Source organism: Hemiscyllium ocellatum, chromosome 18, assembly GCF_020745735.1.
Source record: "Hemiscyllium ocellatum isolate sHemOce1 chromosome 18, sHemOce1.pat.X.cur, whole genome shotgun sequence".
NCBI lineage: Eukaryota > Metazoa > Chordata > Chondrichthyes > Orectolobiformes > Hemiscylliidae > Hemiscyllium > Hemiscyllium ocellatum.
The window spans coordinates 31,934,240-31,952,501 of NC_083418.1; the positions used below are offsets into that span (position 1 = coordinate 31,934,240).

Here is an 18,262-nt window from a genome sequence, read left to right on the forward strand (position 1 = left end):
TACATGGGAATGAGTTCTCTGAACTGGTTTCAAGGCACTTGCATCGTTATCTGTGTATCCTGAATTCCCAGAGTGCACATAAGTCTATTTTTTCAATGCAAGCTGACTGCTTCATGATAACTGTTGGTAGCTGGGATAAAAGGCTAATAATAGGGGTAACAAAACCTTTTTAAGAAAGTAGTGCGTAGACTTTGACAGCACTTAACAGCTATGAGGAGAAATCAAAACTACCATCTATGAAAAGTGGCTGATTAACAGGTACCCAAAGCTGAATCCCTTGTTTAGGGGAAGGGACCAGCAGTCTTTTACCACCCCCAAAAATAGATTGAGGAGCAAAGTTAACACATTTCTGAAATATTTCCTCTGACAGTTTAAAAGCATTAATTTGTTTTCTTCAGCTCATTTTAAATTCTGTACCTCAAGAAAAATCTTGAAGTTGTTTATTCAGCTTGGAGTTTTGTAGCTCTCGTTAAGTTATTGAATTTTTTTTGATGGCGTGGATGAGGGTTAAAAAAAACACAATCTGACAGGGTTGATGTACTTTTGGCAACAAATAATCGGATAGCCATTGGAGGTATCACATTAACAACTGTACTGATATAGCTTTTATTGACCCCAAGAAGTTGACTGGTCCAGGAACTAGTGCCTAGTTGTCAATGATAAGACTTTTTGCCTGTGTACTTGGTTTTTAGATAATTGAAATGTTTAGAGCTGTGAATGTTTTAGAGAGACTGTTCACTTTCATTTGTCTACATGAGTTTTGACTGCAAACAGAATGAAAACCAGTTTATTTCCTGCAACAGGTATATGACCTTTAACTGAAATGAATAAAAAATGAGGTCTGCAGATGCTGGAGATCACAGCTGCAAATGTGTTGCTGGTCAAAGCACAGCAGGTTAGGCAGCATCTCAGGAATAGAGAATTCGACGTTTCGAGCATAAGCCCTTCATCAGGAATAAGAGAGAGAGAGCCAAGCCGGCTGAGATAAAAGGTAGGGAGGAGGGACTAGGGGGAGGGGCGATGGAGGTGGGATAGGTGGAAGGAGGTCAAGGTGAGGGTGATAGGCCGGAGTGGGGTGGGGGCGGAGAGGTCAGGAAGAGGATTGCAGGTTAGGAGGGCGGTGCTGAGTTGAGGGAACCGACTGAGACAAGGTGGGGGGAGGGGAAATGAGGAAGCTGGAGAAATCTGAATTCATACCTTGTGGTTGGAGGGTTCCCAGGCGGAAGATGAGGCGCTCCTCCTCCAGCCGTCGTAACATTACTTTTAAGGGAGCTAGCTATTTTGTCTTTCTCACCAACTAGTGGAAGCATTTGGGAAAAGACAATTGAGGCAATGTGCTAGTCAGCTGTCCAACCAGCGCTCTCTCAACAAACATATTGCCTTTTTCCCCGAGGGGAAAAAAGACAAGATATGACATCACTAACTCAAGGCAAACCAAACATAAATAGAAAGCAGGAAACATAGCAGTGCTTTGACTGGAGCCTCACGGAAGATGTTACCTAGTAGGGTGTCAAAATGTCTGAAAATGAACCTTCCAGCTCAGCAAGTAAACCTATATGCATATTCATCTCTCATCAATAGCGGAGCAAGACTACTGAACTCACCTTCCAGTTCTTCTTCCACCCCCCAGTCAATAACCTATTTTATATGTATGAGTATACTTAATTAGTTTCCGGTTGAAAGGCTTATGCCTGAAACGTTGATTCTCCTTCTCTGATGCTATCTGACCTCCTGTGGTTTTCCAGCACGACGCTTGATTCTTAATGTCATATGCCAATAGTTTAGGACTGTTTAGCTGTAGCTGGAATAAGTTATTGTAATAAGTAGTGACTAGTTGAAAACAGAAACCCATTTATGCTTTCTACCAATCTAGTCTGAAAGTCTTAAATTGGTGAACTTCGCTTGAACACACGAAGCAGATCGATTCGTCGTTACCTAATATAAGCAAAAAGTTTATATATCCATGATTATTTATTGTACAGAGGGTTCCTTGTTATTTTTAGGATATACATTTTAGTAAAATCAAACACTTAGTGAAACAACAAAGAAAATTATTGCCCATAAGAATGAGTTAATGAACTTTCGGCAACAGGGTGAAATAATGACAAATGTAAAACAATTGTATAATTACACAAAACTGTTCCGGACCAAATAAGGAATGCATATGCAAAATAATATCAGATTAACGGATATAGTTAATATTAATGTCAAATAAAGTATTCCTTTGATGTTTGAACACAGCCTTGACTTTACTATCGCCTTAATTTGTCTGTAAAGAACACAAACTTTCAATGCGGGATAATAGCACACGATAAACGAAGCGGAATCAGACTTAATTACAACACTTCCTTTTTAAAGGCACTGGTCTATTCTTTCACACACTGCTCTAACGAGACTGCGCAGTATCGTCGAGGCGGTGGGTAACGTTACGCACGTTCTGACACCTGTTATTGGTTCGCTCTGTCACGACCGCTGACTTTAAAAGTTAAAAGGGTGCGAAACTTGCAGCTGGTGGTTGTTTGGGATGGTCTGGTAAGTGTCTGTTACCGGGGTGAGGGCTATCTCTGGACCGCCGCTTCTTGGAGGTGAGAGGGTGTCAGCTCTCTGGGTCCTGATGTACTCCCTCCTCCTAGAGTGGCCTCAGCAGCGCGGGGAGCTGGTCACGCTGGGAGGAATAATGCCATCTCTGAGCAATAACGCAGCACCCACTTGAGGCTTGGTTTAATTAATTTGTTTATTATAAAGTTTCCACAGTTTTTAAGCAGTCTTTTATGTACTTCTGTGTACCCGCCACCTTGCTGTAATTGTTCTTTTTTGCTGTCTGTTGAAAGCTGCTACAATGAATAATAATCCTACAAATGCCAGGATGGAATGGACGAATACGATTGATTAATAATTTGCTGATGACATCTTATAGACTGGGGTAGATAAGTGATGTATAAGCTTGACCAAGAAGCTCTTCAACTTAGGAAACTTGTAATTGTCATTGGTTACCTTTTTATAAGGCTTGATTTACAATGAATCCACACCCACCTGCTTCGTTTGCTATTCCCACAACACTCTGGCAAATTGAGATGAGCGATTGAATACGACTTCAATGTATGTGTTGATTTTATAGAGGAAGTCTTGGTTGTCTCTGCTGAATGTTAAACTTGAGTTTTATTTTAAATGGGAATAAATGTGGAAGGAATAAGTAACAAAGGTTGTTCTATATGTCACCCCTCTGTGTAGAGGGGACAGAAATGTTAACTGGGTGACTGCTTTGCTGAGCAATTGTTTCTGTCTGTTAAAAATGGCCTTGCTACTTCAACACCCTACCATGTTCACATTTCTGTCTCTGACCTGTTGTAGTAGTGTTGTGAACTTTCATCCAAATTGGAAGAACAACAACAGCTCTGCCCTTGGCACCTTCAACTTTAGGACTCCAAAGTTGAGTTTAATCACTTCAGAATTTTTGTTCTCCATGTTTATTTGTGCCAAACCCCTAGGTTCTATTTTGTATAGGCACAGCCAAATGATTTTTTTTCAACCATTTAAATGTGTTATTAGCACCCTATCCAGTATTGACTCCTCTCTCTTACATTATCAACAATGTCTTTGTCTGTATCTTTCCTCTTCCTGAAGTATAATACTGAATTCAAAACATGAACTTTTTCTCTCCACCAATGCTTTGCTTTTGTTTCAAGTTTCCAGCATACATAATTCTTTTTTTTAATTTTTTTTAAGGACAACTGGTGTCTTGCTAAGCTCTTAATAATTTTAAGCTGCTTGCATTTGGTTACTCTGACTGTGTTAACTTTTTTTTTCCCCATTTAAGAGCACGATGGCTTCAAGAACAGCCATCGCATTTGTGGATACTGATAACATGCTGAAGTTTTTTGGTGAGAAACTGAATGATCTTATTGAAGACTTTAAAGCAAATGAAGTATGGTTAAAAGAAATCCAGGAGGAAGCCACAAAGATGTTTATCTGGTGAGCATACTGCTAAAACTATCTCTCCTTATGTTGAGAAGGAGATGTATTTGCTGAGATGATCCAAATTTTGTGTAACAACAATACCGATTTTGGTAAAAACTTGTGTTCTGTGCAAAGAAAGAAAAAAATTTAAGGGAATGTAATTCAATAGTACTAGTCCACAGTATTTGATGAGGTGTCTCTCTAGTACTTGCTAGTCCTTACTGTTTTCTGATCTTGTTTGTTTATCCTTTTTCAATTCGTTACTACAGATACAAGACAGTTGATAAATTAATTTTTCAATCTTTTAGTCACTGCATGAGTGTGCATAATACTAGCAGAAACCTTTGACATGGGCCAGATGGTGTGTCTTTCTGTCCAGTAAAATGGCTGAAGAAAGGCAGTTCATTTTCCCTTACTCAGTTGCTGTAAGGTGAAGTTGTTAGCTACAGAGTCTCTTGTTCCTTGTACATTAACCAGTAACTTGGTGAAAAGAGATTTTTAAAACTGAAATTCCCAGCAAGCAAAATGTTCTTCTTGGCGAATGCTGTGGACTGGCGCCCATGAACTGCTTCCCAGTTTTTCTTTCCTCCATCCATAGCCCTAATGTTTTGTCTGTCAAGTATATGTGGTGAGGGGCTTAGTAGAAGAAGAATAGAGTTTAGACTATAGCATTGTATTCGAACAGTTCATAATGGTTTTCCTGGGGTTGGAACCTATTTACAGAAGAACCTCAATTATCTGGACAAGATGGACGGGCACTACTTCGTTCAGATAATGGATTATTATTGTTAATTGATTTCCTCTGGGGCTCAAAGTTTTCTGTGAAGTCTGCTCCCTGTTCAGGAGAGTAGGCAGCAACACACTGTGCAAGAACCCACCCCTTGCCTGCCCCAACTCCATCCACTCCCACTCTGTACACCTCCAACCCCGCCCCTGTTCACCACCACCCCCTGCCCCAGGCCTGATTTTTTTTTTCCCAACCCCACCCCTTCCCTGGGGCAGCTGGTTTGTACACCAATAATAAGACTGCTGCTGCCTTTGAGGTAAGTCTCCAGACGCTCACAATGTTACTGCAACTTTTTGACACATTCCACCTCTACCCTGTACGGGACAACGTTTTGAGAGATTTTCTGGGAAGGGAGTTTCAGGGTATGCCCCTGTGTAGAACTCGGAAAGTGTTGCGGGAAGAGAGAGGGCAGGAGGTCAGTTATTTGGAGACGGTGCCTGGACTGTCCAGGACTGTTCTCGGGAGCATTTCAGTGAGCCGAGTTTGTTTTTAATCATTTGTACCTATGAATAAAAGATGCGATTAGGGTTGATACAGCTCTTTGACGTAATGTTTCTATCAGGACCTCGATCTCCTTCAGATAATTGATATTCCAATAATCAAGGTTCCTCTCGATTTGTAATAGAGTTCTTCAGGACAGAGCATTGGCACATGTTTTGTTAGCCTAGGTCTACCTGACAGATAAGTTATAAATTGGGCTTCTGATGAAAATATATGTCACGTTTCAGCAAGCACTGCCTATCTACTACCCAGTACATACTGTCCGACTGCCCAGTAGTTATCGTCAGGCTGATAATTCTTGGATGACACAGCTAGTCCCCACTGAAAACTCAAGCAATAGTATGTCTCTGGGCATACTTGCCCTTTATGTACATCTCAGTTGCCATTAAGTCTCAAATATCTTTACTACTAGCTTTTAACAAAGCAACAATGTAACCAACTTGTATGAGTTGCCATAAAACTTCGTAAAATATTGCAGCATCTCCGTTAACTGCCCTTGGTTTATTAGTATGCTTTTCCAATCTTGAACAATAATCCAGAATAAAAGTGTTTTTATCGTAGAATTAAAGTTAATATACAGCTCAAAATGATGAGTTGATGTTCCACTCCACCTCCCACCATTCTTCCTCCTCTAACTCCTACTTAATCCTCTGTTCTGGTTTGTTTATCCAGTCTCTCCTTGAATGCATAATTTGTCTTAATTGCTCTCTTGTTGAGTTCTATGTTCTTGTGACTTTGGGTAAACTTGAGTGTGAATGAAACTAAAATGCAAAGGTGCCAGAGACCAACAAGTTAAAGTGGTGTTGAAAAGTGCAAGAGTAGATTGCTGAAGGGGAAAAATAAACCTTGGTGAGACATCATTGTATCATCCATTAGTTGTTCAGACTTGAGAGTAGCTGTGTGTGTGTGTAAATACCAAACAGCAAAATGTTTGTTTTTGTTTTTAAATCCAAGTATAACTACAAGTCAGCACAACATAGGATGATGACTAGACTTATTTGTACACCTCTCAATCCACAAATGTTAGAGCACTGAAGGAGGCTACTTGACCCATCATACCTGCATGACTGAGTAAGCATGGCATTTTCTGCTTTCTCCCCATAAACCTGCATATTCCTTTTCCAAACCAGAGTCTACTTTGAATGTCTCCACAAATTGATTAGAACTGTCCCTTCCACTGGGCTAATTGATGGAGCTGCAGTTGTGATAAACCCACAGTTCTTGATAAACTTCATCCTAGGGCCTTAAGAGATGGGCTACCCCAAAAGAAAGAAACAGTAGAGGTTGCAAATGACACGTACTGATCTGACTCCCCTTGTCAACCTCCAAACCGAGCTCCAGCAATGTTTCCTCCCAGGTTCTGTGCATTGCCATCAATATGCCAATTGAAGTATTGCCTTCTAGCTCTGTGTAATGGGGTAGTTGATATAACTGGTGTTAATTTTCCAAATTTTGTTTGATTGTACAAAAATTCTATCAAACTGATATGTAACAAGGATAATTTGCCATAGCTTGATGCCTGTTATGGGGAAGGTGTTAGAATCAATCATTTGAGGTAATGGCTGAACAATTGAGTTGGCATGGTTTCATTAAAGAAAAATCCTGTTTAACTAACTTGTTTGAATAAGGTTTGTCACGAATAAATGGGCTGTCCAGATATTGTCTGACAAGTTACTACATTAACGATTATTGTATGAAGTTGGAGTGCATGGTGTAAGGGGTAACATTAGCACGGATAGAAGGTTAGTTTGCAGAGAAGAGTCTGCATAAATGGACCTCTTTCTGATTGGAAGGATATGATGAAAAGGGTGTACTGTGGACGTTTTATTTACAGTTTATGGATATAAATTGGATGAAGGGAGCAAAAGTGGTAAATTTGCAGCTGCCATTTTCCTATCTTTGTATGTCACGAAGTGGTAGGTTGTGATGGATTAAGTGAGCAGTCAAAAATCTGGCCAGATGGCATCTAATGTGGGGGAGAATGTTTTTTCACTCTTCTTACAAAAAAAAACTGAGAATAGCTGCAGAGTTTCAAGAAGTCGACAGATTTAGGTGTTTTCTGGGCAGGAGTCCTTCAATAAGCAAATTAATTGGTACATGGGGTTCTCCCTTATTTTATGAGAGGAATTGAGAATAAAATTGATTATTCTTCAAGGCATTGGTAAGAAAGCATTTCAAATAGCTTGTGCAGTTTTGGTCTCCTTGGAAGGATGTAAATGGAAGTTGTTCAGAGGACGTTTTGAGCTTTAAATGAGTGGGTTTACTTCAGCAAATACTGAACAGGCTGTTTGTTCCTACTGGATTTTGAGAACGAGGGATGACTTATTGAATTATACGAGACCCTGAATGGCCCTGACATGGTACGCACAAAGATGTTTCCTAAAATAAAAAGTTAGGGGTTGCTTGAAAGGGGTGGATTTATGGCCATTGAATTAAGTTGATGTTAGATCTTTGGACAAGAAATCAAAGGTTATTGGGGATAGATGGGAATATAAAATTCCAAACGCCAACTGATCATATAGGATTTAATTGAATGGTAGAGCATGCTCAAGGGACTGAATGGTCTACTTCTGTCTCTAATCTGTATTTGTACACTAACGGCTCACTGTATGAAAAGGTTTTCTGTTGCCAATTAATTTAATTTAGTTTGTACTCACTAGTTCTTAATCGGTGTTCACAAATGGTAACAAGTTTTCCCCCATCTACTCTGTAGACCTCATGATTTTAAACATCTCTATCAAATCGTTTCTGTTTGTCCACAGAAAACAGTCCTAACTTCTCCAATCCATCACCATGTCACATTCCTCATCCCTGGAACTGTTTACATGAGTAAATTTTGAGTTTACTTTTGTTAAACATATTTTAGTAACCAGAGGCATGGCAGAAGTCCTAAAGCCCATGGTATGCATAAATCACACTTGTCAACATGCAGTGACAGCAAGTTACTAGGAAGGTACATGGAGCTTCATTGCAAGGGGATTGGAGTACAAATGGTGCGATAGTCTTAATACAAGTGGAGGCGTTGTCTAATGAGCAAAGCTTGAGTTTGGACTTGCTTGAAATTTAGAATAATAAGAGGCGATCTCATTGAAATATGTAGGACTCTTAAATGGTGGCAGGGGAAATGCTGAGGGGATGCTTCCCTTGTGGGGGAGTCTACGACCAGAGGGCATAGTCTCAAATGATGATTGGAAGGTCAGCTGCAATTTAAAACTGAGCTGAGGAGGAATTTCTTGTGGGTTGAGTCTTTTGAACTCCTTGCGCAGAGAGCTATCAGTGGTGTGACCTTGTGTATATTTCTGTCTGAGAGGGGTCCTGGATCAGTAGGATAATCAAGAAAAGGTAAGGAAAGTGAATAAGAGAAATGTTGGATCAGTCATGATCCTATAGAATGGGATGACTGGGCTAAATGGTTTAATCCTGTTCCTATTTATGATTCTGTAATAAGTACAATAGAGTTGATGAGACCATACCAACAGTGCTATGTATATCTTTATTTAAGAAACTATACTGGAGGCAGTTCAGAATAGGTTCACTAGGGTGACATAAGGACAAGGGGAGGAGTTTTTATTTCATCCACAGCGTAGTAAGAATCTGGAGCTCACTACCTGTAAAGGGTGATAGAGGCAGAAACCCTCAACATTTTAAGTAATATTTAGATGTATGTGATACGAAGGCATACAAGGCTATGGGCCAAGATCTAGAAAATGGGATTAGAATAATTAGATGGTTATTTTTAAACTAGTGCAGACTCAGTGGGCCAAAGGGTCTTTATTTGTCTGTGCCGTAGACCTGTCTCTGTCCCCAGATATAGTGAACCTGTGCAGGGAAGAAGTCAACAACTGTTTTGTGGGAAGAAAGTGTGAATGTCTTGTGGCAGGCTCCCTTCCCTAATGTAAAGTCCCTCAATTGGGAATAGATGTCATGAATGAGTCTCTTTATACTGTCTGCATGCAAACCTAGTATGTTGTGTGGATGTGGGATTTCAGAATGGAAAATCTCCAACCTGCTATGATGGTATGGAGCACTTTCGTAGCAGCATCAGAGCCCCTGCTGACATTGGGTGGAAAGGCCACATTCTATGCCTCCTGTCCTAAGGTTTGGTTCACATTGTTTTCCTCTCCTGCTCCATGAGTAAGATCACTTAGCATTTAGCCTCCTTGAAATCTGATTTTGTTTCGACACCACTAGTTACTACATCTGCTACGCTTGGCAGCATAAAAGTGCTTGATTATGCTGTTCATCAACTGTGGTGAACAAGGACACAATCTAACCTGACTATTGTCACACTTTAAAATTAGAGAAAGCAATTCTGATTAGCTTCACCAAAAGGTTCCAGGACCTACACCATGATTATACTTCCCCCTCTCCATCTGCTTGCTAAAGTTGAGATCAATGGTGCATCACCATCACCCTGTTAAATACAAGTAAAGCCTCTAGTTCCAGATATAGTTCATCGCATTGTTTAGTCTTCTGTGCCTGATCTCACTACCTTAGTCACTTTCAGCATTATCTTGGGCCTGTTGTTCCCTTTTCTCCCCCCACCAAAGAAAAGTGATCTAAACACACACCATCTCCCAAGGCCCACCCTTTCCTCATTTCCTAGCTTTCTGATGCAGTCTCGATGGTCTAATCTCCACCTCCCCCCTCCTCTGCCATTGTCTACTGTAAAAATGTTCATACCTACCAATTATTAAAAAGGCACAAATGAATTGTAGAAGTAAATGAGAAACCAATAATATTGGTTAAATGAACAGGCTAAGAAATGACAGGTGCATTTGATGTGAGGTAGTGAGAGAAACAGTGAGGGGGTTACAATCTAAATGGCAGAAAGAGAAAATGCTGATGGAAATTGTGGGCCTTGGATATAAAGATTATTTAATAAAGCAGTATTAAAGTTTATATTGATTGGAATAGTAAATGCAAAGAACCATAGCAGAAAAGAGTTTTTAATGGATAAACTACTTTGGCTAAACTCTTTGAATGTAATGGCTAGACCAAATGAAAGACTTAGAATATGACTAAAGTTTTATTGAAATTGAGGAGTGATGTACTTTGAAATCTTTTTACTGAAAAAATTTGAAATATAGAATTCAAATATAAGAATGCAATAAAATTCAAACCATGTGGCACAAATGTCAAAAATTTCTCCACACATGGTTTGTGAAAACATAGAATGTCTCGGATGCAAAACCGTTGAAATGGTTGATAAGAGTTCTACTCGATAGGGTTGCTATTTCAAATTGGCATGGTCAAGCAAATGGCTGAGTTGGACTCTGTAGATATGAGATTCCATGGTACTGTTTCAAAGGAATGTTGTCCAGTGTTCATAATGCAGCTAATAGCTAAACAAAATATCTAGGCATCATCATCATTTTTGTTTTTGAATCTTTGTGAACCAATCTGCATGGAGCACTTTCTACAGCAATTACTATACTGCAGTGGCTTGTTTGTTTTTGTTTTGTTTGTGAAGTGAATTAGAATGACCTGAAGTTGAAAAGGATGAGAAAAAATGCAAGACTTTTTAATGGATTAAATGGTCAATTGTTGTTCTTGATAAAAACCAAAAGAGCTGCACTTGTTGCAAATCAGAACAAAAACAGAAGTTGCTGGAAAAGCTCAGCCGATTTTGGCAGCAGCTGAAGAAAAATCAGAGTTGATGTTTCAGGTCTGGTGACCGTTCCTCGGAACAGTTCTGAGGAACGGTCACCAGCCCTGAAACGTCAACCCGATGTTTCTTCTCAGATGTTGCTGGGTCTGCTGAGTTTATCAAGCTGTTTTTGATCTATTTAGTTCTTGATCTGTCTAGATGGTGGTAAGCTACAGTTGGTTTGGGAACAAAGTAGACTTTGGAAAAATAAATTGTGGCTCCTGTTTACAGCAGTTTAGCCTACTCTGGAAATTGAATTTGTGAAAATAATATTTAATATATTTGCGTCCTCCAAGCCAAATAAACTCTGTCCACTTTCTACAAAGATCAAATTTTGTTGAATTTGGAAATCTGAAATAAGAACAAAATGCTGGTTGTGTTTAGCAGGTCTGGCAACATCTGAATCTGAGGGGGAAGAGACTGAAAACTTCTCTCTGCACAGGTACTGTCAGACCTGAGCATTTCAGCAATTTGATTTTATGGTGTCTAAAATGCAGTCTCGAAGAGATCGTGTTGAGATATCAGCCGGAATGGGACAGAACCTGCTACAAAATTGTTGCTTTCAACCAAAGAGTTTGTAATTGGCAAAAGGATTTGGAAAGTACTGATTTTTGAATGAAGTTTTCTTATCCTTGCTTGAACCAAGAAATTCACTTGGCTTGGTACCAAGTAAAAAAAACTATCTGAACTGATTTTAAGTACACAATTTCCATTGCTTAGATGTCCAATTTCAAACACTACTTGGTTTTCATTTCTTGAATCAATTAAAACTTCCATTGTAAGCAGTGTATTTCAAACGCAAATGGTTATTTATTCAATTTATTTATTCAGTAAACTGCAGTGAATTTGATCAATTTTATTCACTCATTTGTTAATCTTTTTTTTCTTCTGACTACTTTTGAACCTGATTCAAACACTCATTTCTCACTGAGAGAAGGTCTACATCTTCAGATGCCATTTGTTTTGCTTTCTGTACCAATTAGATTGCTTATTGTGGAAACAGACCCTTCGGCCCAACAACTCTGGATCAGTGGTGCTGGAAGAGCACAGCAGTTCAGGCAGCATCCAATGAGCAGCGAAATTGACGTTTCGGGCAAAAGCCCTTCATCAGGAATAAAGGCAGTGAGCTGGAAGCATGGAGAGATAAGCTAGAGGAGGGTGGGGTGGGGAGAGAGTAGCATAGGGTACAATGCATGAGTGGGGGAGGGGATGAAGGTGATAGGTCAGGGAGGAGTGGATAGGTGGAAAAGAAGATAGGCAAGTTGGACAAGTCCGGACAAGTCATGGTGACAGTGCTGAGCTGGAAGTTTGAAACTAGGATGAGGTGGGGGAAGGGGAAAGGAGGAATCTGTTGCCTTCCACATCCATCAAAGTTTTACCTGCACATCCACTAATATCATGTATCCGTTGCTCCCGATGCGGTCCCCTCTACGTTGGGGAGACTGGGCGTCTCCTAGCAGAGCGCTTTAGGGAACATCTCCGAGACACCCGCACCAATCGACCACACCGCCCTGTGGCCCAACATTTCAACTCTTTTTTTTTTTTTCCCCCCACTCTGCCAAGGACATGGAGGTCCTGGGCCTCTTTCACCACCGCTCCCTCACCACCAGACGCCTGGAGGAAGAACGCCTCATCGTCCGCCTCGGAACACTTCAACCCCAAGGCATCAATGTGGTCTTCAACAGCTTCCTCGTTTCCCCTTCCCCCACCTAGTTTCAAACTTCTAGCTCAGCACTGTCCCCATGACTTGTCCGGACTTGTCCAATCTGCCTATCTTCTTTTCCACCTATCCACTCCTCCCTGACCTATCACCTTCATCCCCTCCCCCACTCACGCATTGTACTCTATGCTATTCTCTCCCCACCCCACCCTCCTCTAGCTTATCTCTCCCTGCTTCCAGCTCACTGCCTTTATTCCTGATGAAGGGCTTTTGCCCGAAACGTCGAGTTCGCTGCTCGTTGGATGCTGCCTGCACCACTGATCCAGAATCTGGTTTCCAGCATCTGCAGTCATTGTTTTTGCCCTTCAGCCCAACAAGTCCCTACCGACCCGCCGAAGCACAACCCACCTTACCTAACACTACAGGCAATTTAGCATAGCCAATTCTCCTGACTCGCACATCTTTGGACTATGGGAGGAAACTGGAGCACCCGGAGGAAACCCACGCAGACACGGGGAGAACATGCAAACTCCACACAGTCAGTCGCCTGAGGTGGGAATTGAACCCAATTCTCTGGTGCTGTTGAGGCAGCAATGCTAACCACTGTGTCACCATGCTGCCCACTTCCTTGGCAACCCTAGATGTGTTCTCAAGCTTGTAATCGAGAAAAGATTAGTTGCCAGATAACATGAGATCATTGTTTGAATATATGCTTTTGAAACAAGTGTATGATGAACACTTGGATATTCCTTTTTGTGCACATACCTATTTTCTCGCCCCTGGCATTGTGATGTCGTAGCATTTCCCTCTAACCTGGATGTAGGTTTGCTCGCTGAGCATTTTCAGACATTTCTTCATCATACTAGGTGTCTCTGGACGAAGCACATCTGAAAATGGCCCTTCAGCTCAGTGAGCAAACCTACATTCAGAACCTCAACCTGAGCTACAAATCTTAACACTCGCTAACATCCTCTAAACTGTCCAGCAATTTTTATATCAAGAAAATCAGTTTGATATGAACATGCTTATACTAAGTCACAAGATTAATAACTTCAACCTATCCTTCATTCATTTTAATCAATGGTCATTATGGAGAAGAATTAATGTATTTTATCAATTTCAATGGAAATATTTATTAGCTTATGTTTTTCAGTGACTTTAATGGAGAGCCAGAGTTGATGCCAAAAACCCCTTCAGAAAGAAAACTGCTTAGAAAGCGTCTATCTGTAATTCAGGATTCAAATTATAGGTAAGGGTATCAGTGCCATTTAGTGAACCCTGGCACTGGGATTGAACCTATCTCAATTGTTTTCAGTAGTGATTTTTAAAAGCCAAAATTCCCCCAGAGATATGAATTGCCATTTGTTTCTTTTGACTATGACATTTTTCTTTTCTCAACTAATGTTACATTGAATAATCATCGAAGAAACATTGGTGGTTTGGTAAAACTCATTTTGCAAACCTAAAATGATAACACAAAGGTGTGATCTTTTATAGAATAAACTTGTTCAACTGTGGTAACAACTCGGATTGATCAAGTTGTTCTGATTTTCTTGGGCAGGATAAATGGTGTATTCAGTTTATACCCGGACGGTTGGAGATGTGAAAAACCTTCCTCTCTATTTTTCCGACAGGCTAAACAACCGTAAGACCTGATGCTGCAATTAATTTTTTTAAATGGTGCTAAGGGTGAAAGGTGAACCATAAAAAGGAAACCATACAACATAATGAACTATAAGATATTTGTGACTTGGAAGAGTTAGGAGCTAACACAGTTCAGCTAATTGCTTCACTCTCCAAAAACTAATGGAAAATCATTTTTTTATTGTTGACTTGCTTTTACCGAGCAAGTCAGTGTAGCTTAATCATGCAGTTTGAAGGTATAAATTAGTTACTTTGTTTTCATTTCTTCAAACAGTTATGCAGTCTATTTCAAATGCAAATGACTGTTTATTCTGCTTGGTTGGTATTACATGTTGTGGCTAGCTTTAATGCCTTCGAATGCATTAGGAGAGTATTAAGCATCTCCATCAGAGCAGTGAAGTGTTCCTTTAGAGACAAACTCTATCGTCAATGTATTTGTTACCTAATCCTATTCCCAAAAAACATTTAGATTCAATGTCTTTGGCTGGTATAGTCCCTGAAAAGGGGACAAGAATTTTCCACGCTGTTAGTGCAGTGATTTTCAAAGCCTGGTTGACAGGAGTCTTCTCGATGGATTGTTGGCTGTTCCAAGTTGCAAATAATTGATGCTTAATGCCATGGAGCAGCTATTCAAATTCAAGCACTTGGGGCAGAGTCCTCAAATCAATCATGCACCTGATGTCTCTCAACCAGGCCAACCCTTGCCTGCATGGCAGGGTTTTTCAATGTGAGATAGCAATGTGGTTTTATAAGCAACATTTACGTTGCTGTTAATTTTGTTTAGATCTAAATGAGAAATGTTTCTCCTGAAGATTGTAATTTTATAATGATAGAATACATTGTTTCTATTAATGTTATAAAATTTTGCTACTATGAATTGATTTCATAAAAATGCAATTTTTTTTAAGTAATGGAGGAAAAGTGATTTATTCTCCATTTTTGAGATTGACAAATCCAACTGCTAAATTACTTAAGCATCTTTGTATTTTAAAAATTTGTTTCCAGGTTTTCTAGAAGCCGAAGAAGTTTAAGACGTTCTTCAGTTCGGCGGCCGAAACTCTTAAACAGAATCTTTGTGGAAAATAATGGTAACTATAAGAGCAGAACTGAGCAAGCCTGTCCTGTTCATCTCTCACAATCAGAGTCACCTTCAAGAGCAACAATGGCCAATCTAGAAACTGAACAACACAATATTGTCCCAGTTAATAGAGTTCCATTGATTGAATTGTCGCTGAATGACTGCAAGCCTCCAGAATTGCAGACGAATCATGTGGCCAACTTAGCTCAATCTTTTCAGATTTCTGAAGATGTGAACTTGTTTCAAGAAACCGTTAAAGCAAAACAACCTGAGTGTGAAACTATTTTGGAAACTGCAGTGAACCCCAGCAGCTCAAATCCTGAAGCAATGAAGCTGAAAATTGATGTTACTGCTAAAGTAAATCCACTTACTGGAGACACCCATTTAGCTAACTGGGAGTTAAGCGATACCCCCATTGCAGATGGGGGTTCCAACTCTGGGGAAGTTGAAAATGAGCTTGTTCGCAACCATAATCGCAGATCGGTACGGAAAAGCATTAGCAGTCGCCGGTCCAGCTGCTTCAGATTGATGGATAAACTTTCACTGAATGTTCAACGGACTACCGTGGTGCAGGAATCCAGCAGAAAATCTTCGCACAAATCAATTGCCTGGAGAAAAAATATGCAGGAGTCCTCTACTTCCAGTTGTAAGTTTTCAAACTAAGGAAAATTCACAGCTGCTTTGTATTCTGAATGCAGAAAGGCTCTCCTTTCTGAGCACCTTTTTTTTTGACCAAAACTTGTGCTAAAAGAATCTATTCAATCATAAAAGGGTTATTCTGAGGTGGAGCCCTACTGACTCTCCAAATGAGCTCTATGACTGCACCATTCTCATGCCTTTTTCTCTATAATCTTGCATATGCTTTTTAGTTAAATAATCTACTGCCTCAATAGAACCTGCTTCCACTACACTTCCAGGCAATGCATTCCAGAACTGAACTGTTTTAAGAAAAACATTATCACATTACACTTGCTTCTTTTGCAAATCACTTGAAATCTGCATCTTCCTGTTCTTTAGTAGTCCTTTTAACAAGGAAGTGGTTTCTCCCAATCTCCTTCATTCAGCACCCTCTAATTTTGCAAGCCTCAATCAGATCTACTCTCTCTCCAGAGAATAGTCCACTTTTCCAATTTATCCATTATCACTGAAAAATTCTCATCTCTGCAGCTATTTATCTAAGTCTTTTCTGCACTCTATGCAATGTGTTTACATTATTCTTATGCAGTACCCATAACCTTACATAATAATCCAGGCAAAGTCTAATCCGTGACTTATATAAATCTTTAGCATCACCTCCTTGCTGTATTAGTGAAGGGATTACAAGGAAAAGCTATAACTACCCAGAATTTAAAGAAACTCTCTGGAGAATAATTGACTATCTTGAGTTCTCCTTGGACTTTTGCCAAATTTCTGTCAAATTGAATCTTAAGCTCTTCCATTGTACAAAGTTTTTTTTTAAAGCCTAAAGAATCTAATTAATTGCCCTTCATTTCTAAAGAAATTATGAAATGCAGCATTAACCAAAAAGATTGTAAGTTTCTTTTGGGTTTCGAGGATGACTTAGATGAGCTGTTGCCAACAAATGAAATTTTAAATTACTAGAAACCTAAACAAACTTGGCCACGATATTTCATTATGATGAAGGTAATTTTCTATCTAAAGCTGATAGTCTTGATCTGGTTAATTCCATTTTTAACTTTCAGATCAAAGAGCATTTGTTTAGCTTTACCTTTTTGTCCATTCATTACCTCTGTATGCTGACTGGTTCTTGAGCAGTGTGATTACCCTTTTCTTTCCTTCAGATTTTGGAACAAAAAGTCGTCTTTTTACTGGAGGTTTCTGCTTTCTCTTCCTAGAAATACAGATTTTGTGGATTCGGTCTCTCGACTCTGTTGCTGCAGTTTAATGGAAGCCAACTGTGGAAAGAGCCAGCAAAATATTTTAAAATAGCGATTTAATATGCCAAACTAATTGAGCAAGGATAGTGAAATTATACGGGTTCATTAACAGTGAGAAAATAAATCCCGATTATAAAAGACATGCTGTGCTTTGTGGTCATGTTTCAGTAGTGACTTTAAGCAGCAATCCTGTTCGTTCTTTTTCAGTATTTCAACCCCAGTTCCTCACTGCACCCAATGAATTTTCAGTACGCTGTAATTTGAATCTAGTACTGTTTCTCATTCTCTTGATGAGGATGGTTTTGAACATGAAACATTTCATAGAATCCCTACAGTATGGAAATAGGCCCTTTTGGCCCAACAGATCCACACCAATCCTCTAAAGAGTATCCCAACCAGACTCCTTTCCCCTATTACTCTACGTTTTCCCCCTGACTAATGCACCTAACCTACACATTCTTCCAAATTTTAGAATATGGTTGGACCATTTAATTCTACAGACTTTATTTGTATCAGCTTCTTGAATCTTTACCTAATACTTGATTGAGCTCTTTGACACAGGAAGTTTTGTTTTATACCAACATTCTTTTCACTTTTGATTAATTTCCTTTCCTTTTGTCCTTAGATCATAACTCTATTCAGAAATTGAAGAAAAATATGGAAGAAGAATGGTGAGATTTGTCTTTTGAGTAGCTGGCTTGTGGCTGAATGAAGTATAATCCATTTTTTAAAAAAATTGTCATCTCTTAAAGGAGATCTCCTCTGGAAGATGTCTTGCTCTATAACTCCCAAGAAACTAGTTTCAATGTAGAAACCACAGCAGTAATACTAACCATGTCCTGGAGGTAATTGCTTTAACTGGAGTCCTTTCACAAATGCAAGTTGCTCTCTGCTTCCTTCCCAAGTGTGTTTAATAGATTATGCTATAGGCTAGTACAACAGTCACCAAATGGTCCTGTTCCCATTTAGCATTCACTAACTAATATAGATTTGTAGCATAGCTCTTACATGGGGAACTCTGCCGACTTTGTTAAATCCTTTCTAAACCAGGTTCACAAGTTCTATTTTAGTGACTTTATTTCTCTCA

At 39.6% G+C, this 18,262-nt stretch overlaps 1 protein-coding gene across 1 annotated transcript in view; it reads left to right on the plus strand.

Moving 5' to 3' along the window:
- The first annotated feature begins 868 nt into the window (after positions 1-868).
- LOC132824287 (inner centromere protein-like) overlaps positions 869-18,262 on the plus strand; it is a 63,980-nt gene continuing 46,586 nt past the window's right edge. The window contains 5 exon segments of the mRNA XM_060838629.1: positions 869-991; positions 3,818-3,972; positions 13,709-13,810; positions 15,205-15,923; positions 17,801-17,846. Of these exon segments, the coding sequence (XP_060694612.1) occupies positions 3,824-3,972; positions 13,709-13,810; positions 15,205-15,923; positions 17,801-17,846 (1,016 nt within the window). The 5' untranslated portion in view covers positions 869-991; positions 3,818-3,823.